Raw genomic sequence first — 27,040 nt, 5'->3', positions numbered from 1 at the left:
TGGCTCTGACCTTTAACGTAATGAAAGCATTGGAGAAACTGTTAATTCAGCTTTGTATGGAACCATACGTGGATCAATATCAGTTTGCGTACCAAAAAATATGGAGGACGAGGAATGCCACAATTAAATAATTAAATACACCATTAATTAATTAATTAATTGAAAGTGTCAATAATTTATTAAATGTGCCAAGGATGAAATAAATGTGTCAATAATTAAATCAATTTTACATTTAATTTTCATTCTGAAAAGTTTGAAGTATAAATATTTCACTATTTATGTCATTATTTCATGGTCTGGTGTTGTTGCAACACTTCATGAATTAATATGATCTGTTTCCTGGTTACCTGCACATCAAGTCAAGCTAAATCGATCCCTGACAATGGATTGATACAGAGCTAGTAAACATTATTCTGATACACTGGGTGGCGCTATATTCCTCTTTCTACATTCTCAGCGCGATTTCAAATCTTTCTCACCAACTCACTGGAAAGTTCAGTCACATCCTCCATTGTCGTAGCCGCCGTGATTGAAAAGAGTGAAGACCAAAGCAATGGATTTGACTGGATCGATGGTAACCCCGCCCCCACAGACTTTTGACGAGCGAGTTTGACAGATAAAATTAATTCATGATCTGCTGCAACACCAGACCATGAAATAAATAAATAAGTCATGAAATATTTATACTTCATATTTTTTCAGAATGAAAATGAAATGTAAAATGGATTTAATTAATTATTGTTGACACTTTTAACTAATTAGTGAATGGTGTATTTAATTATTTAATTGTGGCACTCCTCATCCCCCATTAAAAAAGGGAGTATGAGTATGCCATTTGCATGCATTTTCTCCATCGTCTCAGAAATGTTGACTTTCTACGAAGCAAATGTGGAGTCTGCGTTTATGGTATGATATTACCAGCTAGTTCGGCAACTTGACTGTTAAATCAAGAACTCAAATACAAAAATGGCAGGAAAAAAAACATTGTTACGGCCACAACTGTAACAGCCACACTGTTTGAACGAACAACCTTCAGACTTGCATAGAATACTCTATCTGACACGTCTCATGTACTGCACTCTGATGTGACTAAGACAGATTTCAACCATGGAAGACAAAAAAAGACACTTTTTCTTAGACTTTAACTTATTTATACACAACACTCATGCTTTTCATGCAGTTATATTCTAATATCATATAGTTAGAGCCAAAACTTTTCACAAAAATATATACAGTATAATGACATGTTTAGAACATCTGAGTGCTTTTTGATAAACAGTCAATATTTTCTAAAATGACAAATACCCTAATAGTTATTCTGAATATGACCAGACCGCACTTGACAGACGTAAACTGTAAAAAAAAATAAAAAATAAATTTGAAGCTTCTAATGTAGATTTAAGGGAAGCCCTTTAGCTTGAATTTGTTCTCAGTTAATGCAACTAAGAAAGATATGCAGCTTCTACCATCATATATGAACGTTTTCTGCACATATTTATGTGCACTGTTGCACAGCAAAGTATCTGCGGAAACATGAATTCTACTTTTTTCCTCCACCAGATTTAGCATCAAAATTGACATTAACATTGATATTTTTACCATTTAAATATCCATAAAAGGAATTAGGCAATAGATGCCAACAGGAATTTTCTCTCTACGTCGTCTTTATAACTGTAGGCTCCCTAATATTTCCATACGACTGCAGCAAAGGATAGAAAATGGGATTTACCAGCGAATAGATTGAAAAACCGAGGGTGCATGGTGAATCACAGCAAGACACTTCACAGGCACTGGGGTGTAAAAACTCTTTCCAGGCATTTTAGACAAGTTAGTGAGGCTTTCAAAACATTTCCAAAGACAGATCATGTGTTGTTCCACTTCAATGCCCCTGGCTTTTTATGAATCACCCCTCTTTTAAAACGCCTGGGAAAAACCCTGCTGCCAGGAGTCAACCTCTGCTCAGGTCAACGTCAGGTTTGTCAGGTTTAACTTTTTAGTGTGCACAACAGTAGCGTAAACCGCTGAACAAACAAATAATATACATTTATTAGTAGTACGTGGCTGTGGCTTTGCTGTAAGGTTACACCACTGTGACTGACATCAGTCTAAGCATTTAATGCTAGAAGATGACCTCGGAAGCAATCATTTTTGTTCATCATTAATTCAATAATTATTAAGTTAGTAATAATAATATATATATAACATAAGAAAATAGTTGAAATATCAGTAGCGGTATGTAGAAAAGTACTATAAATATTGGAAGTATAATATATCTAATATCTAAATATAACATTAACACTACGGTAATATAGAAGTTAATTAGTAACAATCATAACGTAACCATAGGAATTCAAGAAGAAAAACAAAAGTAAAAAATACAAAAAATTAAAATTAAATTTAAAATTAATAATAATAATAATAAAAATAATAGTAATAATAACAATAATAATAATAACATTAATAATAATAATAATATTAATAATAATAATAATAATAATAATAATAATAATAATAATAATAATAATAATAATAATAATAATAATAAAGTTGTGATATTAGGAAATATGAGTAATTGACAATAATTACAATAATAATAAAATAGGTGATAATACTGTGTAATAGTGTGATAATAACTCGATGATACAGGTGAAATCAATATTATGGGTGTCAGCACAGATCATTTAAAGTGTATATTTTGATTGGTGTGTCAGGGGTTTCCAGGGAATATTATTGATGAAATGACGAAGCGAAATATTTAAGTACATAAAAAATAAGGTCGTGAGTTTACGTTAGTTGAAAGTTGAGGAGGGGGGACCAAACAAAGAGGGGTTCTGCTGTGTTGAGTGGTGATGGGTGTGTTTTGCAGATAGATGTGTTCTTCCAGTGTGTGGTGTTAATCGTTTCCAAAGATTTACTCTCAAAGCTGAGGAATCACGCTGTTTATCCATTCTGAATTGGCTGCTAATTAAACATCAGTTTTCACATGATTGTAATTCTAGAAAATCTTGTTGAATGTACTGGCGTTTGTCAAGTAGATCTTGTTAATTCTGTTTTAATTGTGTCGTTTTTCAGGTTGGGCTGCAGAAACATGGACATTTTCATGGACAAGGATTTAATTGTAAAAGCTAACAACAGCCTCGAAGTGGGACAAGAAACACTAGAAGGCAACAAAGGACTCAACCACAGTGACCCATTGGATATGTTTGTGGGCATGGAGATCCTACTAAGATTCAAGCCTCTCTTTCTGCCCCTGTACAGCATGGTGGTGGTGGTAGCTGGTGTGGGAAACCTGTTCCTTTTGGCCTGCATCTTAGCAGACAAGAAACTCCACAACGCCACCAACTTTTTCATTGGTAATTTAGCAGCTGGCGACCTGCTGATGTGTTTGAGTTGCGTTCCATTGACTGTCTCGTATGCCTTTGATAGCCATGGATGGGCTTTTGGAAGACCCCTCTGCCATTTGGTCCCTTTGCTGCAGTGTGCCACAGTGTTTGCAGCAGTGCTTTCACTCACTGCCATTGCTGTAGATCGCTACGTTGTTGTAGGTAAACAACACATTTCATTGAAAATATTATTATACAGCACACTGAAATATGAAAAACCCTACCTTTATTTTATGGAAGGATGCTGTACAACAGTGTTTCTCAAATGGGGGTACTTGTATCCCTATAGGGTACGCAATGGCACTACAGGGTAAGGTACTTGAGAGAGAGAGAGAAAGAGAGAGAGAGGTTGGAAAATGAACAAATAAAGTGTCAGTCTTGTGTCCAGATGACCAGAAATGAAAACTATAGAAATAAATCTACTCAGGAACCAATAAATCACTCTTTTTCAACCTTGGGGTCAGGGCCCCATGTGGGGTCACCTGGAGTTTAAATGGGATCACCTGAAATTTTCTTTTTTATTATTATTAATAAAACAACACAATCTTAAACAACTGTATTTTTATAAATCGAGTTCAATTAAAATGCAGTGAGCTCAGACATGATCAAAAACTTATTTAAGAAAGAAAATGTCACTACTGTACAATACCAAAATAGTTTAAAGTATGAAAGCTTTGGTATAAAATGTTTTGAATTAATTTCCTTTTAGACTTTTAGTGACACAATCAGAATAATTATACATATCACTTAGTATTTGTTGCTTCTATCATCTACCATGTAATAGGTCTGCGTTTTGTCCATGTCTTAGCTCATCCAGTCCGGAGGAGGATCTCCGTGTGGGGCTGCAGTGCAGTGACTCTGGGAGTGTGGCTTATATCATTGGCACTGGCTGCACCTCCATCTATATACACTCGATATGTGGACCTGCGGCCCAGTGGAATAGACCTGGTTGTGTGTGAGGAATTCTGGCCTAACAGCGGCAACCTGCGTCTGACCTACTCCTGCTTCATCCTTATTACGTCCTACATGATTCCCCTGCTGTCAGTCAGCATGTCCTACTGTGCCATCACAGTCAGCCTGAGACGTTACTCAGTGCCCGGGGAACCGTCCAACAGTCAGCAAAGCTGGAGCCAAAGACGGAAAAAGACTTTTTCTCTGCTGGTAGCTTCAGTTCTTGCCTTTGCTCTGTGCTGGCTGCCTCTTCAGGTAAGGCATTTGGTTAAAACCTAAATCTACATACATGACAAGTATTTATAAATGCAGGATTGGTTTAAAACAGTTCAGTGAACGCAATTAACTGTTACCTTAATGTCACAGGTGTAAATTCATGCGCAAAGACTCACATAAAACTAAAAGACGTTCGAAAATAAATTGCCTTCTGCAGACAGCTCATAGCTCTCCGGTTCCAGCTGTTTCCTAGAATATATAAAATGCAGTGGCTATCCGTACGGTCAATATACCGACATTTAGGTCACGTGATAGGTCAGTCATTGGTCAATTTAGGTCCCATGACAAAGACTAAACCAAACCCTAACCCTAACACTAAAAATTGTTGCAAAATTGGGTGTAAACCTAACCCTAACCCTAACTCTAACTGTACCAATAGCAACAGGTGTTGTCCGTACGGCAACCGTACAAATAGACACTTTCTATATAAAAAAGAGGAGATTAATCACACGCGCTACACCTGTGATTAATCACTCACAGAGTCCCTCCCTGAATCACCTCACCTCACTCTGTTATACTACAGAGTTTGCCTGATCAGATCTTGTTCTTTGATAGATAAGGCTCTGTTTGTGCTAAAGCTATCTTAAAATCCTGCATTTTATAGCTTACGAACAGTGTAGCCCTGTTCAAGTGATCAGTTGAAAAGCGTGTGACAAAGCATGGCATTTGTCAATATGAGAAAATCTAATTTTTAAATTTGCTGAAAATAAACAAATACATTTGGTTGTTCAAATATTTAAAGGAATCAATTACCTATGTTAAGTATAATTTATGGAATATGTGTCATCACATATGTTTTAATTACAATTTAACCACTTTTTTTAATGTTTTTTTTTTTTACCTCTGTCCTTATTTAAGTGATATTAATTTCAATAATGCTGTGTGTGCAGGTACTGAACCTTCTGCTGGATCTGGACCCAGAATTCCACTTAGTAGGAAAGCGCTACATAAATGTCTTGCAAATCTGCTGTCACTTGGTGGCAATGAGCTCTGCATGCTACAACCCTTTTATCTACGCTTCTCTGCACAGTAAGGTGCGCAAACATCTAAAAGGATATCTCTGTCCCTGCCGCAACCCACAGAGAGGAAAGGTGGAGAGAACAATATCCAGGACGTGATCTAATAATACTTCTGCCGAGGCTGCTAATAATCATCAGTATTTATTCATAATTATATCCTGCACTTCATCACCAAATAAACCCAACACTAGGGATGTAACGATTCACTCAACTCCCGATACGATTCGATTCACGATACTGGGTTCACGATACGATTCTCTCACGATTTATTTTACAAAATGGGACTGTATATAAATGATTGAAAAATATTCCTTTATTTTTTTTGGGAAAAAAAGACTAGAAAATACCGTACTATTTTCCTTTTATTTTTCATTGTCAAAAGAATTCCTTGATAAACTATTCAAAACAATACAATTTCACCAAAAATAAATCTTGAATGAAATAAATAAAGGAATAATACAAATGAAGAAGCCTATTAATTTAAATTCTGGTTCTATAATAAACAATGGAAAAATGCATAATAGTTCTTTTTCTTTTTAAAAGTGCAACTGAAAATGTATTTTGTGCCTTAACAATTGGACTTTAAAAAAAAAACCAGTCATTTCACTGTATTTAGGTCAGATATTTGTTTAGACCAGCAGAGGGCGCTGGTAACACAGTGGTCGGTTGGCATGCAGATATCTTGCAGTGAAGAAGAGAAGCTATGCTAGCAGACAGAGCTAATAGAAAAACGTGACTTTTACAGATATTCAAGTGATATTACAGATATTCTTTCAGTGCTAAAGGCGAAATGAATCATTTATTAACATATTTAAGAGTAGAAGGCGGCCAGAAAGAAAGTATTGGCAGACTCCGCCCGCCGCCTACACTTGTGCTCTCTGCTGGTTAAAAAAAGTACTGCGATTCAATTTTCAGAAAATCGATATCAACCGTGATACCTATGAATCGATTTTTAACTGCCTTACGATTAATCGTTACATCCTTACCCAACACAAAATCACCAACATTTGTACAACCTGTTCTCAAAAATGCATGCTCAGTATTTGTGTGAAGCTCGGAGTAAACAAAGCAATTTTGAGATAATGGTAGAAGAAACACAGGTTATGATCGAAATGTCACAATTTCAATGGAGAACACATTCACTGACAAGTCACTTAGAGATGACAGCAGCTTTGAAAGAATGAGTAAGACTGTAAAGACCTTGACAATAAAGAGAAAATTGATTGCGGCAATTATTAATGAAGGTGGAATCGTGCAGAAAAAGGTTTTTGTCCTTTTGTTATATGTCTATGTGTGTGTAAAACTGTATTATCTCTTTTCTATTGAGTATTTCTCATGTAAGGCATGTTTAAAATCCTGCTCCTTGTTCTCTGTTTGTGACGATACAACACCAGATTCATCTCCTTGATGAAATAATCTAATTTGCATCATTGTTTGTATGTATGTTGTAAGCACAGCTTGTGGGAACATGTTGCAAAGATTACCTCGTAAAAGCAGCTGAGTTTCCCCCCCCACCCCCATTTTGTGGGATTTATTTAGACTAATTTTCTAATGGTGTGACTAGATTAATAACCAGGGCTTTGGCTCTGTCTGGAAAACAAGAACAACACAATAATCAACTTAATATTCAGAGCATGACCAATAAAATCACACATAAGTGTCACCGTGCTACTGCTGCTGCTACTACTGAAGCTCCACACAAGACATTCATCACTATTAAGCAAAAAGAATAATCATTTTTATTATTCTTTTTTGCAAGAACAAAACATGCATACGTAGATGTCGCTAAAAAAAATTATCCCTCTGGAGTCCAGGGGGAACTCATAAAACCATAAAAACTGTTCCGCTTGCCTTGTTTAGTATCATTCTTATCAGCACAACTTTAGCTGCATGAATTTAGAGTTAATTGTTTATTTTGACATACTGTATTAATACAATGGACTTAAAATACACAAAAACACAAAATCTGAGTAGAAAAAGAAATAGGTCTTTTCATTGTGAAAACCACAAATGTCTTAAAATGAACCGATTTAATGAATTAATGTAATTATCTAATAAATATGTAACATTTCTCAAAAAACCCATTAAATGCCTCAATTTACATTAAAAGATGCAGGAAATGCCTCAGGCGTTTTTTAATAACTCATCTCAAACTGTTTACAAAACATCTCAATCAGATGCCACAAATGATTTGTGACACTAACACAAATAGTTCCTGTACACAATAATGGTAAAAAAAAAACTGTCAGTGTCTGATGTGGCACTGTTTATATCTTTATGGCAGAAATTCTTCCAACTGAAAGACATAATGGATCAAAACACGATGTACAGTATGTCCTAAACCTGTACTCATACTATTTCTTACTCACACTGAACGTGTCTCTGTTAAAAGCAGATTATCCATCAGCCAATCCAGCCTTCCGATTTTATAGCACAATAGCACAGGTACAATCACAAATATTGACTTTAGGTCCCACTCAACCCTGCCTGTCGTTGGGTTTAAAAAATCAAATTACTTTGGTGTCTGTTGCTTGGCAGCTGAGTTTCTCTGTTTTTTGGCTCTGAGTGAACCTTGAGGCAATATGAGTGGATTCAATGTTTGACTTCAATGCACATTTGTTGGGGGCTATTTGTTGTCTATTGTTGTGCACTTTGCTCGTGACTTTTTCTTCGCCTTCTTGCAACATAGCATATTTTTACCATTTTTAAGAAACAATTTTAAGTATTAAGAATTCTTATTCCCTTTCCCATTTGGCACAAAATTAAAGGGGACCTATACAGAAAACTCTCTTACAACAGTGTATGTAATGACATTCCTATTCATATCATTTATGAACTTGGCAAAAAAAACTTCTATCATCTTCTATCTTTCATGAGCGAGTGAATTAACCTTTGGCATAATTAGTTTGTAAATGAATCTCGATAACTTTATCACAAAAAATGGACATAAAATGCTTGATAATTTTCCAACAAAAACTGTATACTGTTACACAGAGTGGCAATGTGTAATTAGTGTTAATAAAAAAAAAGTAGCAGAATAGAAAACAAAAACATCAATGCACTTCATCCAAAGATGGACGAATCGTGAGATTAAATGTGGAAAAACTTGTAACAGATTTTTGGCTGATATATTTATTTTTGACAATAAGGTGTTCATCAGACTTAATGTATGATGCTTTCTGTACAAAATGTTGTCAGTAGTTCTGTCAGTTTTTTCTTGTTGTTGATGTTGTTATGTGTAAAAGCATTAAGGTGTGTTCACACCGAAAGCGACTTCAGCGACTCTGGCGACTAAATAACATTCAAAATCAATGTAACGCGACATAAGTGCTGTGTCTTGACATCCAATGAGTTTCTCTCTTCGTCACTTACCCGGTTGTCAGGTCACTGAAGAATCATGGATGCGGCTATCCCGTCTTGTAGGACACCTGTCCTCCTTTTTACCCAGACCGCAATAATATGAAATACCGCATCTAGCCTTCCAGCATTTCTGGATTTTGTACAACAAATACAGTGCTGCAATCGTTGTAGGATCAGCCATGTTATATGTAAAAATTAAAATTGAGCCAGAAACTATGATGAAGCACTGAAGCGAGCATAAAGCGCCACTATGTTTGAGTGACTATGTTAGGCGATTTAAGCAACTATAGTCGCTGAGGTCGCGTTCGGTGTAAACGCACCTTTACACAAACATACGTTTGTAAGCACAGTGTTACTCAAAGAAAATAGATGTGAAGAAATGTTGCTACTTGTCTTCTTTATGAAAATTAAACTTGAGGACCTTGTTTTGTGAAATGTTTTGATAACTTTCTTATTATACATTTGATCATAATCTATAAGATTAAAGCATGCGTGGAAGTGTGAGCAGCAATAGTTTTCGGTGTGAATTGGATTTGTCTTGATTATATTGACGTGAAAGAATTAGAGCTAAAGTGTTTTAGCAATGATAAATCAAGTTTTTTAGTTAAAAGATACAAGCTGAATACAGTGTCTATAAGAGCAGTGTTCTACATCAGGCTTTACAGGCCCTGTTTATGTACGTCCAGCTTAGCAAAGGTGACGTCATCACTAAAACACAGAAAGCTTGTTATTACAGTGTTTTTCCTCATCCGATGCCCTTTAAAGTTTAACCTGTAAAGCACCAGATTGTCCTTTTGTAATCAATAATGCATTATTTTTCATTCCATAATAATTCTTTATGTTGGGTTGCAGTTCAGATCCAAAAATCAATGCCTAGTTTCTATTTTTGTTATTGTGGCAAGACGAGGATCGTAGGGTAATCAATTTTTGTTGCTGAACAACGCCACCTGGGGAATTTCACTCCAGGAAGTAATCACCAATTTTATCAGGTAGGCTAAAGGCTTCACAGGTTCGAAATCACCACGGGACAAGAGACAGTGTTTGGAGTACAAATAATCTTTATTAACAATGATTGCTAAAACAATCCCACATTTGCTTTCTATACCTAATGTTAGATACGGGGCCAAGAGAGGGAAATGGACAGTGCTGGGTTACCTCGGCAGCCCAAAACCATGGAGGGAGGAGGAAACTATGCGATCATCCGTGACACTGCACACACAAACTGAAACATGATAAAACCACCACCAGGGTTTGGGTTGCCGCCCAGAATCCACAACACCCAGAGGTGTTGGGGGTGTTAAAAATACATATCCGACAAAAAAAAAAAAAAAAAACCGCAGGGTTTTTCCTGGGTTAGGGCTAAAATAAAAGGGTTAGCGGGGTAGCTAAAAAACAATTATGAGCTAAAATACAACTGACGGAACATTAACGTGGTGCATCTATCACGTGGCCTAAACTGGCCAATGAGGGGCGGTGTGTATGGATAAACTGTGGGTCAATTGACACGTATTACATACTGATAGCCACTGCTATATAAATCAAAGAAGCAATAAAGCCAGCTGGGCACGGAGAGCCAAAACAGCAGCGCCGTCCAGAGAGCCGTGATGGTGAATTAGCCTCTGACTGGACCTCACTGGTGCAGTGTCACAGCAGGCCAGGCAGCGGAAATACTCCACGACTTCGCTCGGTCCAAACACCCACGACCCACCCAAGAGGACCTCTAGCGGTGCAGCCCCAGTCCCCATAGCAACAGTAATCCTGAACACTGAAGAAACAGCGTGCGCTATGATCTCACAAGGATACACAAACCCACCCAAGAGGGCTTCCAGTGGGGCAGCCCCAGTCCCCATAGCAACAGTAGTCTGAACACTGAAAGGAAAGTGTGTGCCATGATGGCCAACATGCCAGACAGCGCTCCGGTGCGTGCACAGCCACACCACAATGGCTCCTCCACACCTGTACCTGCCACGCCACGCCAGTGGGCCCAAGAAGAATGGAGGAGAGGCCGGCAGGTGCGGCCAGACCCGTTTATATATCAGTGGCAGAGGAGGGGTGACGAACCGCACACCTATACACTATATTTCACAGGCAGAGCCAAATCATTCTCCGTATGCAAACAAACAACCTTATCAATATTTCATTATTAAAAGCTCAGTATATTATTTTCAAGATTTTATGGACTCCCTATTACAATGAGGGCCACAAGAAAGTGTTGTTGTTTTTTTTCCGTCTGAGTTCCACAGAATACAATATTGGCCAATTGGAGCATTATTGTAAGAAGGGACTAAAGTTTTTTGTGTTTTCAGAATCTTTTTGTGATTTTTCTTATAAACCTGTTGTGTTTTTGGAATTATTTCTTGTACTATTCCTTCAATGTTTTTGTTTTTTCTGCCATTTTGTGTATTTTTGTTGTTGTTTTGTGTGTTTTTGGAGTTATTCTTGTACTCTTTCAATTGTTTTGTGTGTTTTTTGAGTCATTTTGTATGTATTTTTATTGGAGCCACCCAAAATTAAACAGAGGGCCGCATGTGGTTCCCTGGCCGCCAGTTGCCTTTGTCTGCTCCATGCATTACAAAATTTGGTTTTAATACATCAACTTAATTTAGTTTAGCTGTAAAATAGATATTTTGAAGTCCATCAATCAGTAGCAAATGCACCACTAACCTGCAAATGTATGAATACATATAAGAAGTGGATGGGATTGATTAGTAGTTAATGGTTATAATTGTGGAGTGAATAAAAAATTATTTTCCATTAAGCGCTTTTTGGTAGGGAGCACACTGTTGACTGAAGCCAGAGGACATTGTCTTTTAATGGATTGTCTGCTGTATATGATGCATTTGTGGTCAGTATGAAGCAACGAGACATAACAGCTCATCAATAGATCTGTGTGATGTTATTATCATAGTTCTGATGCAGCCCATCACATTAAAAGCTGTATGTAAAATATTTAGCTTTACTGTGGTGTTAATAATGGGGACCTCATCCAACAGGACAATAGAAAGGATGCAAACCTTTGATGGAACCACTTTTGGATGAATGATAGTTAGGTTTTCTTAAGTTTTCACTTGTGGTTGGTTATAATTGGATATTAGAGCACAAACGGGACATTCGAGAGATATTCATGTAGTTTTCAGTGTTTCGGGGTTTACTCTGTGCATCTTTTCCTTCTCTAACCATCTCTGTAATGCAGAGTTGAATATCTCAAACCTCATTTGTCTGTTTCGCTTCAAAATCCTGCATTACTCCCTTTAATGCAAACAAACAGAGAGAGAGAGAGTAACTACTACTCCAAATGAATCATTATTCTAATTATTTGAACCGCTCAAAGTAACAAAACCAATCAAATGCCATAAATTGTCATATTAGGGGAAAAAAAGTGGCACAAAACATTTGAAACGCTTTGCTTTATGAGGCAGTCAAGTGGTTGTTATTTGTTGCTAACCGATTTCAAGGTGTAACTCTCTCTTCGGATTTCTTTGCTTTGGAAACAAACTTGCTTTGCTTGGAGTACTTCCAGGAGCAAGAGGTTATGTAACTTGATGTATGAAGGGTGACATAGAAACTGCCTTGACCATGTTTGTAAATACAGAAAAAGCTAGCATATCCTGTACAGATCTTTGAGAGACCATAAGAAATGTGTTACTAACCACGCAGATAACACATATTTAGGCACCAACACTCTTTATTCTGTTGCTATTAATTTGAAACATACATATATCACCAAAATCTGATGTCATTTAGGGTGATGAGAAATAGAAATTGATTGATTTTCTTCTAGAGTCTCTAAGGTTATGCAGTCAAAGTTCAAAAAATGATATTGTGTAAATATCTATTCAAGTTTTTAATTGACATAGATTTATCACATCTCAAATTGTATTTTTCCTCACAAGTTTTTGCTGCAAAAACAAACCAATTTATTATCACCTTTATTGCTGTTGTCAGCCACTCTACAGGCAAGCCGCGATCTGGAATGATAATGTGAGATTACGTCTCAGAGCAGTAACAGCCAGTGTTTGCTTATATTAACTTGCCATAATCTGTGTTTTCGTTTTATTTTGAAAAAGGTTAAAAAAAAAAACATTAACTTCCAGAGAAAGAAAAACTCACCAAACAGAGTCGCTATTAGAACCACTACTTTATTTGGTTTTATATCTTTATTTTCCATCAGCACACTGACTTGATGGATTTGGACATGCTTGAGTAATAAAGGTGTTCTCTGTTCACACATTCATCAAGTGTTGTGGAAGGGGAACACAAGTGCTCTTGAGCTTCAACAAACAACAAAACCGAAGTGGGTGCCATGAAAGAACCCCCTTGAAAGCTGAACCTTGGACTACAATCTATTTAATCAGCCATGAGACGTATGTACTCCACTCTCTTCATGCTGCATTGTGTTAAGGAAATATGAAAAGGCCAAATACAATAGCTGCTCAAATGTCTGCTGATTACTATTACAAAAAGCATTGATTACTCTGGAAAGGTACCTCTGTGTTTAAAACACTATGTGATATTTACAGTGCATCTATTTACACACACATCACACAAACACATGCATGCAAAGAATATTGTGTTCTAAATCCGTGTACTGTTCATTCTTTGGTTCAAATACAAACAAATGGTGTAGTTATTATGTTTTAATGACTTAAATCCAAACAAAAAATACAGAAAAATTAAAAACCAGATAAGCATTGTTTTTCTGTTTTCAGATTAAAATATTAATGGCAAACCGGCAAACAGGACCAGAACTGAAGTCTGCTGCACTTCAGCACACACTAGGACTGTTTAGCAATTATTTCATCAAAATATAAGAACAAAAAATATTTCTTCTGCAAAAACAATTACAGCTTTTTTGAAGGCAGTGAAAATAATTATTTTTGCATGTTTTAATACCTCTAGCCACTAACAGTAGCCATCAACACACACGGAAGATGATCACAAGATATGAGGAACACCAGTAGACTCATTACACCACCCCTGGTTCCTTTAATCAAATATTATCATGCATGCTTTACGTAACATCCATTTTTTTGTTTGGATTTATTCATGTATTACTAACGTTTCAATTCACCAGTTCATCAGTAATGTGACTTATATGTTGTTTCTTTTTTGTCCGGGAGTAAAAGCGCCACCCCCATCTGTGGGTCCCCTCTGTGTGGTGAGCTTAAAACACAAAGCTCTTGTCCTAGTTTCCCCGTAACTATCCAAATAGCACACAAACAGAAGATTTAATCTTAAAACAGAAAAATGCTGTTTGTCTGTTTTTTTGTTTAGTTTTTAAGTCAGAAAAACAAAATAACCACTTTGATTAGGTTTTAAAACAGAACAAACAAAGAACGAATGGTACAGGGATTGTTTTACCACGTGCAGCATTATAGTTCATATTAGACAATGGCTGGATTTTAATGTGGTGGTGGCGGTTAGAACGCAGGCCTCTGTCTTTGTCGGCCTGTGTCTTTTCCAGCATATTTTCATCTTCTCCTGAACTAAGTTACTGACCAGCACATACAGCACAGGGTCAACCACACAGTTCAGACTGGACAGTGACAGCGCAAAAGAGAAGTAAACATGCATGTTTTGTTCAAACTGACAGTAGCGTCCTTGAGCGCTGGTGTCATCTTTGTTGTAGTAGAAGACTAAAGAGCGTGTGAGCAGGAGAATGTGATACGGAGCGAAGCAAAAGGAGAAGATCCCGATCACTCCAAAGGAAAGCAAGCGGATCTTTTTCTTAACCTGAGCGCTCAGGCCAGGACTTTTGCCCACAGTGGCCAGAACCCTTGAGTAGCAGACGGCTAACACCAACAGAGGGAGCAGGAAGCCGATTGCCACTCTGACGAGATTGAATAGGGCAATAGGCTTCTGCATTGGGTAGGTCTCATAACAACGATCATTGTTGTTCTGGTCATCATGGGCGTCAAGGAGATTGTCATAAAACAAGACCACAATGTGCATCACTACAACCACAACATAAACACTGAGACACTGAGCCCAGGCGTAGCGAGACGTTCGGCGGGCCTTGAAACGCAGAGGATAGGTGACCACCAAGCAGCGGTCCACAGAGATACAGCAGAGCAGGTAGATGCTGATGTACATGTTGGAATAGTAGACGAAGCCAGCCACACTGCAGACGTTCACACCAAGCCCCCAGTGGTGACCCTGGCGGTAATAATTGATCCAAAGGGGCATGGTGAAGATGAACAGGATGTCTGAGAGGGAAAGGCAGAGCAGGAAGATCCCCAAAACGTTTTGCTGTTTCACTTGTTGATAAATTGGTCTCAGAGTGAGCATATTAAAGATCAGACCAAAGACAAAAGCTATAATGTAAATAGACATCAGGAAGTGGCTGATTGCACTTTGTTGGATCTGAACACACATCATCGTTAGATCTGTGGTTGCCGCTGTTGGTGTTTGTGTGATGTTGCTCATTTTTGCTCTTCTTCACTTCCCTGAAGAACACAAAAAAAATAATTATTGTAACAATTAATGATTCATTGACACAGTTTGTCAACCACTTTTCTAACAGTCTTTTCAATGGTATTTATGGGAACAGGTGTTACTTTGTATTCATTCTTTTGTTTTTGGAGCTTATGATGCCTTTGCTTCGCAGAGATAGGAAGTTGAAAGATCTCAATCAGATAAGACAAACATAAGACGTGTTAAAGGGGGGGTATCATGTTTTTTTCAGGCACATAGTGCCATTCTATAGCATACTCAAATAACTATGCTACCCAAATTTTTTTGGAAAATGCAGCAAATATTAAAAAAAACTTAAAATAAATTTCCCTGTGTAGCGCACGGTTCATGACACGCAGTTATCTCTCAGCTGTTTGCTGTGACTGCAGCTGTTTTGATGGAGCTGGAAGCGGGGGAGGTGTACGAGTTTTATTTACATTTTTTATTTTATTTTTATTTTTATGCGTACATTAATGAGTACAGACAACATAAGCCAATGGTTTCTTACAAAAGTATTTAAAATATGTAAATGAAAAGCTAAATCTGCGGAGGCGGGAACTGTGGGCTGAACTAAGGAAGAGAACACAGGAGGGGGAGGGGCTCTGCTGTGGAATGGGGGGCGGTAACTCAGCTGGTGACCAAAGGTCCGAGGAGAGGAGTCTCTAGGAGGTGTGGGCGTTCCTAGGTGGACTCAGTCGTATATACACCTAAAATGGCTGCCGTCAGAGTTTTTAAAAATTACTCAAACATACATAACTAAACCAAGGCAACACTCCAGGCATGTTTTTAATGAGGGAAGTGTTAGGGTTTGTTCTGTTTCCCCTCTTTCCAGCTTGTCTTCAGGATATCATCCACAGACGAACGGCCAAACAGAGCGGGCAAATCAGGACCTGGAGGCAGCCCTTCGATGTGTCACCACTCACAATCCTAGTTCCTGGTCTATCCACCTCCCTTGGATTGAATATTCCCACAACTCCATGGTTTCCTCCGCAACGGTATGTCCCTGTTTATGGCTGCTAATGGCTTCCAACCTCCTCTTTTCCCAAGCCAGGAGAGTCATGTTGCAGTTCCATCCATCCAAAGGCATCTACAGCGAGCTCGGCGGATTTGGCATGAAGTTCGAGCAGCTCTGTCTCGTACCGCTGCAAGGAATCAGAGGCTTGCTGACCGCCACCGCACTCCAGCTCCGGACTACAAGCCTGGCCAAAGGGTTTGGCAATCATCTCATGATCTTCCCCTGCAGACGGAGTCGAAGAAACTGTCTCCCCGGTATATTGGTCCGTACGAAATTTAGAGAGACATTAATCCTATGGTTGTAAATCTCAAGTTGCCTCCTTCGTTGAGAGTTTGTCTTGCATTCCATGTATCTCTGCTGAAGCCAGTTGCCACGAGTCCTCTCAGCCCTCCGGCCGAGCCCCCGCCACCCCCCGGGTGGTGGACAATTATCCTGCCTTTACGGTTCGGCGGCTGCTGGATGTTCGGAGGCGGGGTCGTGGCTTCCAGTACTTGGTGGACTGGGAGGGTTACGGTCCGTAGGACCACTCCTGGGTTTCCCGGTCCCTCATCTTGGACCCTGCTCTCCTCCGGGACTTCTATGCTGGGCATCCCACTAAGCCTGGTCGGCCACCGGGAGGCGTCCCTTGAGGGGGGGGTACTGTTAGGGTTTGTTCTGTTTCCCCTCCCCCTTGTTTTTTGTTTCTCTGCAGGGCTGTTGGTTGACGGGGGCGTGGCTGGGACCTGCAGCAACGAGGCACACCTGGTCCTTGATGATGAGCCTGATACAAAAGCTCTGTTAGTCCTCTCCACGCTGCCAGAAAATTCCTTCACGCTCGGTACTGTTCGAGCTGTTTTGTTTGATCACTAAGGATTTTGATACTTACCTGCTTCCTCCTGTGCTCAGGATATCTTCTGTGCCTCACTGCGTTCCTGGGTCCGTCTGCTCCCAGCCAGCCTCCGTCACCTCAGCCAATTAATTTTTTTGTAAAATTAAATTCTTAAAGCTTTCCTGCCTCCGTCTCCGCTTTGGGGTCCAACTTGAAACCTTAACAGGAAGGACATAGTTGTGCTGTAATTGTTTTACAGTTGTTGATATTTGAACGTTACCTAGGGCTGTTGTTGGGATCAGCCATCAGAGTGTGTGTGTTGAGTCACGTGTTGCGTCGCAGCCGAGTGACGGTGTGGGAAGTGTAAAAATAAAGTATCAAAGTGATGGCACGTGGTCCGACTCTTGTGCGCATTCCTCCAAAGAATAGAAGACGCGACAATAGAAACATGATATAAATCTTGAAAAAGTCGATTTTATATAATACCCCCCTTTTAAAGCTTGAATGGTTCTCTGTCAGGGAAACATCAGAATCGGAATCAGAAAGGTTTTTATCCATTTAAAAACAGTACATGGAATTTATCTTAGTAGTTGGTGCAAAGAAAGAACAGAACAAGCACAAAAAACAAACCAGAAACAATATTAATAATAATGATAAATATAAAGTATAAATCAAGGATAAAGGTAATATGGGGGGTGGATGCAGGGCTGTGTTCATGAGGCTGGTGGCAGAATATCATACCATATCATGCTTTTTATTGTAATAAAATCATGTATTTGATTTCGGAATACTAAGTACATTATTAAACACTAATGCAGTTTTTCCGACAGACATGAAAGAAAAAAACGTCTCCTCCACAGCAGCAAGCTGAGCTCATTATTTTATGTAAATGCAATTGAGTTTTTTTTAAGCCGTACCTAAAATGTTGCGTGTATTGCTTAGCGTTGATTAAGACTGAGTGACAGGCAGGAGCAGCAGCACATACTTAACTCCTATAATAAGGTTTTGCATTTAGCAGAAATGATTCCAGCTTAATGCAGCTCAACTTGTCATCATAATGAGAGCTTCTGATTGTTTGGTGCAAAATAAATATTGTCCTGAGACAACGAAAATGTCTAACTTAATGGTTGACTTTAATACAAACAACATGAGTCACATGAATGCAGACACTGTGGATTGAACTTTCTAACTTTGTACCCTCAATAATAATCAGAATAATTTGGTATATCCATACAGCATTAGGCCTGCTTCACCTCACAGTTATGATGCTACTTTTGAACAATTCCTCCAGTTTATATTTCACTGTGCTGTTTTTTTTTTTTTCAAAATGCCAGACAAAAGTGGCTGAAAATAATGTTTCAAAAAGGAAAAGCTGTGTACTGTCATTGTGTTTGTCTACTGAATGTCCCTATGTGCCTGCTGATTGTTTTTGCCCTTGTACTAATAGATAATCTAGAGTGGTAGAGCAAACATTGTTCTGGCTTCCTAGAGCATTATTAGCTTTAATCTATTTTATAAGCCTGGTCTGTTTGTTGGCTCAGGATGCATCTAATGCCCTTAATGTCTTCAAAACTCAATAACAAGAAACCATTTGGCGTCTGGCGGTAGTGTGTGGCTGTACATGTGAGTGCATGTACAAGAGGAGGTCGTTGAAGGAAAGATTGAAAAGAAGCAGACGGATAATATTACTGGAACATTTTGCTCACAAATCTCATACCCTTTTATGACATGTTTAGTCATTGTCTGGCTCTGCTGACTAACCTAAGACTAGTTATTTATTCCGTTAATCCGAGTCTTTTAAGGAATTTTCAAAAGTAGCAAATACTATAGTTTAAGATGTTTCATCTCATACTTCTTCAATCATGTCTGTTCTATGCTTTTTAAGGCTTCTATACACAACTGACCCAAGTTTGAACCCCTCCTCTTATCTGGCCGAGCCAACTATGTGTTTGTCATTAACATAAACTGAGCTCAGCTAGAATGGTGTTAGAAACCTTATCTGGAGGTAATGCTTCAAAAGGTTACAGTCAAACTTTTCTCTTGAAAAAGAATGAGAACAAGTCACATTTATCATTTTTCAAACCAAAGAACATTTCTTTTTTTCTTTTTAGCTCCCTGATGAAACAGCAGTGATTCAAAGCTGATAGAATTGGCCGTATACTCCTTTGGCATTCCATATTGTCATCCTGTCTCAAAGCGTTCTACTTTGCTCTTCAGTGTGCTCCGCTGTGGGATAGCAATCTTTCCAATCCTCCAATAGACTGACATTTAAAACTTTGTTTCACTGCTGAGTTACAAGGCTTTTATGACATCATCACTGAAGTATGGTTAGGTTTTAAAAACATCAAGGTTTAAGAAAAAATAAAGAATTCCTTACATTTGTAGGTCCATGATTGTTACCCATACATGTTGCTCACCTGTTGTTTTAATAAAGATGTGTGTCTTGTTTGGGCATCAATGTTGTCCAGTGAGTGACAGCTTTAAAATACATTCCAGAGCCACTCCAGGTTGGCAGGATTTAATCCAGCGAGGTCAGACGATGGGGCTTCTTGGGCAGCTCTTCACAAATACTGACTTGCATCCAAACCACCACAATCCCACATGGTCCTTTCAGAGTCCGAGTAATTATCCCTGACTGTAACAACCCCAGACAGCACTTTTCTTTTCAGACACTGTGTGATTATTTTGTTCGGGTTGTGGTGATTTCCTTCTGCGGAGCCACGGCTGAAATGTCAGCAAGCAGCCTGCTGTAAAGATGAGGCAAAGTACAAAAAAGGAAAGACACATGTAGGAGGAGGGTAATTTAGTTACGCACACATGCAGTAAGTATTTGAGAGTGGGATGAACCACCAGTCACTGATAGAACCGATGTGATGCATCCCCTGCGTCTGAAAAAAAGACACACTGTCTGGTTTTCTAGAGGAAACTATGAATAGATCAGAAACTTTCCGTTCTACTTCACGTCAATGTTTTGTAACACCTGCGTAAACATATATTAGAGGAAAGTTTCACTTTCGTCTTCCTTTCATTTATCAAATTTATACCAAGTCAAGTCAATTCTATGTATGACTCACCAACCAGATAGCGATATAAACTGTCAATGATTTACATGTTTAGTAATTTGCACCAGTTGTAGTGCACTTCATATATCAGACAGTGTTATGCACACACAAAATGTGTCAGTAGGATACTGAATGCTCACTTTGTTGTTAAAGAAAGATATTTGACAGAATCCTGGAACAGACCTGTGAGCATGTTGAGTCAAGACCAGCCAGATGATCATTTTTGTGAGTAATACTATTGAACACTTTCCAAATACATTTCTTAAAGGCACACCGTTGACTTTTTGACCTAAAGAGTTGACCCATATGAGTTATTTTAAATGATTCCTCAGGCCAATATACAGCACTTGACAGTATCAATGCTCCGAGCTGGGCTTCCCTCTTGAAATACTGACCATGTAAGTTTGGAAAGACGGACCTTTTTTGGCCAGGTCATGTGACCTGGAGAATGCCTGGAGAACATATCACTTTACGGCAGTCACGTGACCACAGGCTCAGATATACACAGTTTCCACATATCTTCACAACATACAGGCATTTGCCAACCTGGCGCCATTGCTGGGGGCAGCTGAAACGAGTTTAGCCTCTGTTTACAGCCAAAAGAGCACAATATGGTAGTTTCGTGTTGGGTTAATGGTGCACTAATCGCAGTGATAGTTGAGTTAAACGTGGATTCTTTAGTAATGGAAGTCGGCAAGTCAGATCCGTAACTTCGAGATAAGGATTGGCCACCGCCACCCTCCTCTCCTCGCCACCAGAGACCCGGCCCCCTCCGCCGTCCCGCCATCCGCCCAGCATCAGACACCACCCCGTGCACGCTGGGTCGCCCGTCCCCCGTCTGCCCAACCAGGGAGTAGGGGGAAAGGAGGGCGGTGGTGGCGGCTGCTCCTCCAGCCGCAGCACAAGCCCAGCCCGACCGACTTAGCCCTTAGAGCCACTTCTTATCCCGAAGGTCAACAACTGTCTGCATACACGATCAAAAGACATAAAGGGAGGCTGGCCCGACTGACTGTTGATTTTTGCAAGAGTGCTACTTCGCTTGTGGCCACTAGGGGCACTTGACATCATTGTTACAGGTCTAGCGCCCCTAGTGGCCAAAAGTTATACAGTGTGCCTTTAAAGGTGCAGTCCGCAACGCTATTTTAAAGTATGTCAAAAACATGTGTAAAAAATAATTGCGAATAAGTACACCTTAAAAATTACACGTGAATTTAATTTAAAGTATATTTTAGTAAAAGATATTTTTAATAAAGTGTAATAGAGTACAGTTTTTTTTAAGTGTGTTAAAAGTATTTCCGTAGTTTGGATCAATCTGGATCACTTTTGGTGACTTACAATACAATTTAAATTTGTTTAACAAGAACAAAAAGTTGGGGATTGACCTGTAAATGAAAAACATGACTAGGCATAGAATTAAATGATTGCCCAAATACTTGTTTTCATTCTGAAATAAGAGTCCAAAAATTATCATATTTGCTGTGATACTTCAGAAATGAAGAATTGTCACTAATCCATTCTTGAAAAACAAAATAAAATTGTTGTATTTTAGGGATGTCTTAACATGTTTTTCTACTTGAGGCAGCCAAAGTATCTGAAGAAATTGTGCCTCTAAAGGGAAAGCATCTTTTATATTTTGGATGGAGCCAATGGTAACCAGCATTTAAAAAACATTTGCAAAAATGTAACCTCAGTCTGGAAGTTTCAGACATTCTGTGTTGTTACACGCTTCTCACATTTGTACCCAAGTGACTCCAACAGGAAGCATGAACGTCAAACATGATTCATATGCAGCACAGCAAAGATGCGACACAAACACCAGCTGACAGTTGTCCTACTGAAATGCAGGCTGCTTAGTTTTCTCAGGTTAAAGTTGAATTTGTAAAACAAAGGTTGTGAGGGTTTAACAGCTCGCAATAAACAGAGACTTCATGCCCGAACAGCATTTTGGCATGAATTTTATTCATCAGTCATACGCATTTATTCATACTTTGATCCTGAAGCTGTTTGCTTCCTATTTAATATGTGAGACATTCATTTATGATTCAGGTTTTAAAAATCTTCAAACACTCTTTGGATTATTGTAGAAAATTAGAAAGTCTAATAACTGCAGCTCCGACCATGGATAAATAGTAGAGCATGCAAACAACTTGTCTTACCATCAAAAACCAGCTTCAGTTCCGTTAAACCTACACATAAGGAGTCATCATAATAACAGGACTTTTAATCATCCATTATTCAATTAAAAAACCTCTGCGTCATCATACAGTGACGCAGTTTAACAGCTCACATCTGTTTGATATAAAACATTTTATGATGTGAAACGGTACACATTGAGGCATCCGCAGTGCTTTAAAACATCGATGATCATCTGCTAGTAGACAAATTATAAATGTACACAGCAACACAAAGGAGCCACTCTCTTTTACACATTATGCCTAAGTGCAAGGGCAAAATCAGCTGCTGGGAAAGCTTTTTAATGTGCTTGATGGGATGATAAACTACAGGTCACTTATTCTGCAGTCACAGTTGATGAGGAGAGGGAATCATAATGTGATCATGTTACACAGCAGCTGAACATTTCCTCACTGCAAGCTAGTGTTGTGTTCAAGACCACACTATCCGAGACCAAGACTTGCCCGAGACCAGAATGCACCGAGACCAAGACTTCCGGGAGCCGAGACCGAGTCAAGACCAAGACCAAGACAAGCCGAGACCAAGACCAAGACCAAGACCATAAAAAAAAAAAAAATTAATTTAAAAAAATATATAAATAAAAAAAATTATGACAAGGTTCGACAGTGAAATAACATTCTCTCTTTAGTTTTTAAATACATTTGACGGACAAAAAAGATGCCTGCAAAAAATTAACTAAAATATTAAAACTGCTACTGATAAATTCACAATTATTCTACATATTTGAAAACAAGATTTTTATGTCAGCTGAATGTACAGCAAGTGTTTAAAAGTATTTCTGCCAAGACATAACATGGCTGGTCACCTACACACCGCGGAGTGTTTCCTCTTTCCTGTGCTTTTACAAATGTATTATTTGTGGTTCGTGAAACTCAAATTTCACAACCAACAAGTTAGCGGACATGTCTAGCTCCCGCCGCTCTCTCTCCTTATTGTGTCTGTGTGTCACACACGTCACTCAGTCACATTAAGGAAGGTTGCGGTCATTATCCGGGCTGGATTAAAGAATGAATAAAGGATTGTTTTATCCCATTCTTCTCCTTGTTATTATCACATTATAAAAAAGTTTAAAAATAGCAGGAATTAGTGCTGGTCTCGAACGGTCTTGAGGGAAAATCCCGAGTCCGGGCAGCCCGAGTCCGAGACAAGACCGAGTCAAAATGCTTCCGAGTCCGAAACGATACCGAGACCTTTAAAATTTGGTCTCGAGACCAAGACCGGTGTCAACTACTAAAACACTACTGCAAGCTTTTCTGCTTCAGGAGTTTAGCTACAGTAGTTTTGGTTATCAGAAGATTTCTACTAAGCAAAATAACCGTGAAATAAATGTTACTTAAATAATACCTTAGGTTTTTTTTTTTTTTATGAGTGAAATACACCCACATTGTGCTACGAATAATCCTACATCTATAATAGACGGATTGGCACAAAAGATAAATAAAATGCCTTGAGTTTTCGTACACCAAATATGTTACTACATTTTAATTTGAAACTACAAGCTGTAATGAAGAGTTTGTGAGTGAGTGAATATGACCAGAATCTTCTTAAACCAACCCAAAATTGCTATTAACAACCAGAAAACACACAATATTTCACCACAAAATGATGCTTTAAGTAGAAATATTAACCCTTTACACATTGTGTGCAATCATTTACTAAAAATAACAGCCATGTCTCATTTGTGCCTTAGAGGGAAGCATAATTTTAGTAACAAATGCAGAACCATGGGATTAAAAGTGAGAAGCAAAGGGCGGCAAACTGAGTGTTGTGTTTCAGGTATTTGTTTTCTATTTATATATTTCGGAAATTTGCAAGGCGGAGGAATAACTAAGCTTGTTTCTTGTGAGAGTCAGTTCAGGTGGTGAAAAAAACATATGGTAATGTTTGAAAATGTAGTTTATTTTTTGATCTTTACAATTTGTTATTATAAAATGAAGTAGTACATTAATTGCTCCGTTTTGTGACTTTGTGGATCTCTCAAGATTTGGTAGTTAATGCAGATGTACAGTGTTTTCTTTAGAAAATGCTCAAACATTTCCGGATGCACTTATTTACACTAAAACTAAGAGGAAATGAGTTTTGAACTCCAGGTTTACACTTGGCGCTATGTTTATGGTTAGCCTTGACTCAAAAATGCAGCAAATTCAGTTCAATTTCCGCCTCCAGATTGTTAATCTAAATTCTCCCCAGCCATTATTTGAGAAAAAATTGAGAAAGACTACAGTGCTACCTACTCCATGCATGGAATGATGCTCCTGAATGCCACAATATGACAGTAGAGCATTTCTACTTCAGAAGATCAAAGCTTTAAACCATAACCTTCTACATTTATGATAGCTTGCTACTCACTACTCCGCCTATAAGTGAGTGACCTCTGAGTCATTCAGCAAACGCAGCTGTGTAGGAGGGTTGAATGTGCGTTTTTTACTAGTGTAGTTACCAGAGGGGCACTTATCCTGGAGTGCGGAACAATCTAGTCCGTTTCCTTCTGCAGTCAAAAGGTCTGTTTAAGTGCCACTCTGTCTCTATGGTGAATTATGAGTTTATATAAAAAAAATTTTTTTTTAAAAAACATCCTAAACAGACACTATATTGTACATGAGAGTGTGTGACATTGAGGAACGGGTCGTTCTTCATCAAAATCTTGACACCAGATTTTGAAAGCACCGATGAAGGACCGTTGGAGGAAAAATTATTACGTAAAAAAGCGTTGGGTGCAGGCATGGTTGCTCATTTTTTTAAAAAGCCGTTTGTAAATAACCAACCATGTCGCGATTCTGGGCGTTTTTTTTTTTTTTTTTTTTTTTTAAATCAAAAAAGATAAAAGATATTTTAAATGAAATGTCAGGTAAAAAAAAAAAGATGTTCAGGACAAGAAGGTTGATGTTGGATGTTTGTTTTACTCTCATTTAGGACATCATCCTTCCAATACAGTACACAGTCTACACATTTCCTATACAATGGTATGAGACACAGCTAGATCTGTCTACTTCATGGAAACATACAACAAGTAAAAAGTAGTAAGAGTTCAACTACAAAAATATAAAATCCCCTTTGGCTTACCAAGCTGCCTGTCTATGTGCTAATATCTCATCATTTATTGTGTTCGTGAGCTGCTTGACTACAAAGGTGAGAGAAAATCAACAACCAAAAATAGGGCAATGGTCACTTCTCAAAAGCAGCCGCTGAGGCACGTACGTGTGTGTGGTGGGGGGGTGGGGGGGGTGGAGGCGGGGGCTAATAGCTTTGTTTTCATACTGCCTATTTTGTCTACTGTGGTTAAAATCCAGTGGTTGGATAATTACTGCTGATTTCGATCAATGCGTCCTTAGCAGAATGAATTTGTGGGAATGCATTTGTGTACGGGTTCACTTCCAGTACGTTCACTTTAGATATAAAAGTCTCATCACTGAAAAGCGACTGAACAAAGCTAAAAAAAAAAAAACACTTTATTCTAGTTGATCTTGTTCAAGAAAGAAGTTTTTTTTTTTTTTTTAAAGCGCTAAACACATACTTTGTGTTTATTTTATTCTATTTATTTGAAGGCTGATGGTGTATCTGTAGATATTAGACAGCAATTAGTGAATTATAGCCTGGACATTAAAAGCTTCTTACTGCTTCACTTTTAGGCACATTGCAGCTTGTTGTTCTCATGCAAAATGGTGATTTACCGTTAGAATCCATTTGATCTGTGAATACTTGGTGGGTCAGCTAAGGTAAGAATGGAAAATGAACTGAGCAGTCTCACTGATGGAAACATTTCCCACATCCACACAAATGAAATAGGACAGGAAAGACTCAATTCAACTCAATTCAGTTTGAGTGTTTGGGTTGGAGGAGGGAAAATTGATCTATTGCTGTATCACTGGGAGCTGGCACACAGCAGATACTGAGCAGTGAAAGTCTCGACAGCTAGACATACTGGATCTAGTTGCATCACACTTTTTATGTTCGTCAAGGCAGCTTTTTTTCTCCTTCTTCTCGACTCTTTTGTCCTTTAAAGAATCATCGGTGCCTGTCCTCAGAGGATGCTGACCCGCTCAGTGAGGCCTTGAACATCCGCATCCTCTCCACCCTCCTCATCAGAGGCCATTCCGGAAGGCGGAGGCACAAAGTGGGCGGGGTATGGCAGGGTGTGCTCACATGCAAACATTTGCCAGCGGCTATCATCACTCTCATGAGTTATGTAACGCTCGCCTAGTTTAGTCTCCAGCTCCCGCAGGTCCAGCCATGCTTGGTAGTCCTGCAGAACAAGAAGCAGCGATAAACTTTCACTTTCATATGATTAAAAATAGATCAATGTTAAAAGGGTTTTAATGTGCTCCAAGTGCATCATCCTGTTTGTACCATCAACACTCGCTCCAGTAAGAACATAACGACAAGAAGATTACATTTGAACCCACAAAGCAGGCCGACACTTTCCGATTTATCCCAAGTTTTATTTACATTATTTTAGGAATTATGAAATATAGTAGAAGGAGAAATGTAATCTTAGATGTTCTGGAAGTTAGAGTATGGCA

The 27,040-nt window shown here is 38.6% G+C and overlaps 3 protein-coding genes across 5 annotated transcripts in view; 1 reads left to right on the top strand and 2 right to left on the bottom strand.

The window, feature by feature from the left end:
* Nucleotides 1-3,055: 3,055 nt before the first annotated feature.
* LOC114474722 (prolactin-releasing peptide receptor) lies at nt 3,056-5,904 on the top strand. The gene is made up of 3 exons (XM_028465203.1): nt 3,056-3,545; nt 4,192-4,589; nt 5,501-5,904. Exons 1-3 carry the CDS (start codon nt 3,089-3,091, stop codon nt 5,726-5,728), a joined length of 1,083 nt encoding a protein of 360 aa, XP_028321004.1. The 5' UTR covers nt 3,056-3,088; the 3' UTR covers nt 5,729-5,904.
* A 7,204-nt stretch (nt 5,905-13,108) lies between these two features.
* gpr184 (G protein-coupled receptor 184) lies at nt 13,109-20,167 on the bottom strand. Of its 3 annotated transcripts, none has more exons than XM_028465202.1 (3): nt 19,683-20,167; nt 17,323-17,483; nt 13,109-15,435 (listed from the first exon to the last, which is right to left on the bottom strand). In XM_028465202.1, exon 3 carries the CDS (start codon nt 15,413-15,415, stop codon nt 14,369-14,371), a length of 1,047 nt encoding a protein of 348 aa, XP_028321003.1. In that variant the 5' UTR covers nt 15,416-15,435; nt 17,323-17,483; nt 19,683-20,167; the 3' UTR covers nt 13,109-14,368. The 3 variants fall into 3 exon arrangements, 2 of the variants coding, with proteins under 2 accessions (XP_028321003.1, XP_028321002.1); XR_003675388.1 differs by lacking the exon at nt 13,109-15,435 and adding an exon at nt 15,443-17,217 and having other exon boundaries at nt 19,683-20,165; XM_028465201.1 differs by lacking the exon at nt 17,323-17,483 and having other exon boundaries at nt 19,683-20,162.
* Nucleotides 20,168-25,304: 5,137 nt separating this feature from the next.
* prkd2 (protein kinase D2) overlaps nt 25,305-27,040 on the bottom strand; it is a 34,164-nt gene continuing 32,428 nt past the window's right edge. The window contains exon 19 of the mRNA XM_028464383.1: nt 25,305-26,763. Within this exon, the coding sequence (XP_028320184.1) occupies nt 26,542-26,763 (222 nt within the window). The 3' untranslated portion in view covers nt 25,305-26,541. The remainder of the gene's footprint in view (nt 26,764-27,040) is intronic.

The sequence above is a fragment of the Gouania willdenowi genome, chromosome 13 (genome assembly GCF_900634775.1).
Source record: "Gouania willdenowi chromosome 13, fGouWil2.1, whole genome shotgun sequence".
Classification (NCBI taxonomy): domain Eukaryota; kingdom Metazoa; phylum Chordata; class Actinopteri; order Blenniiformes; family Gobiesocidae; genus Gouania; species Gouania willdenowi.
This window is presented reverse-complemented; position numbering and strand designations above follow the sequence as displayed.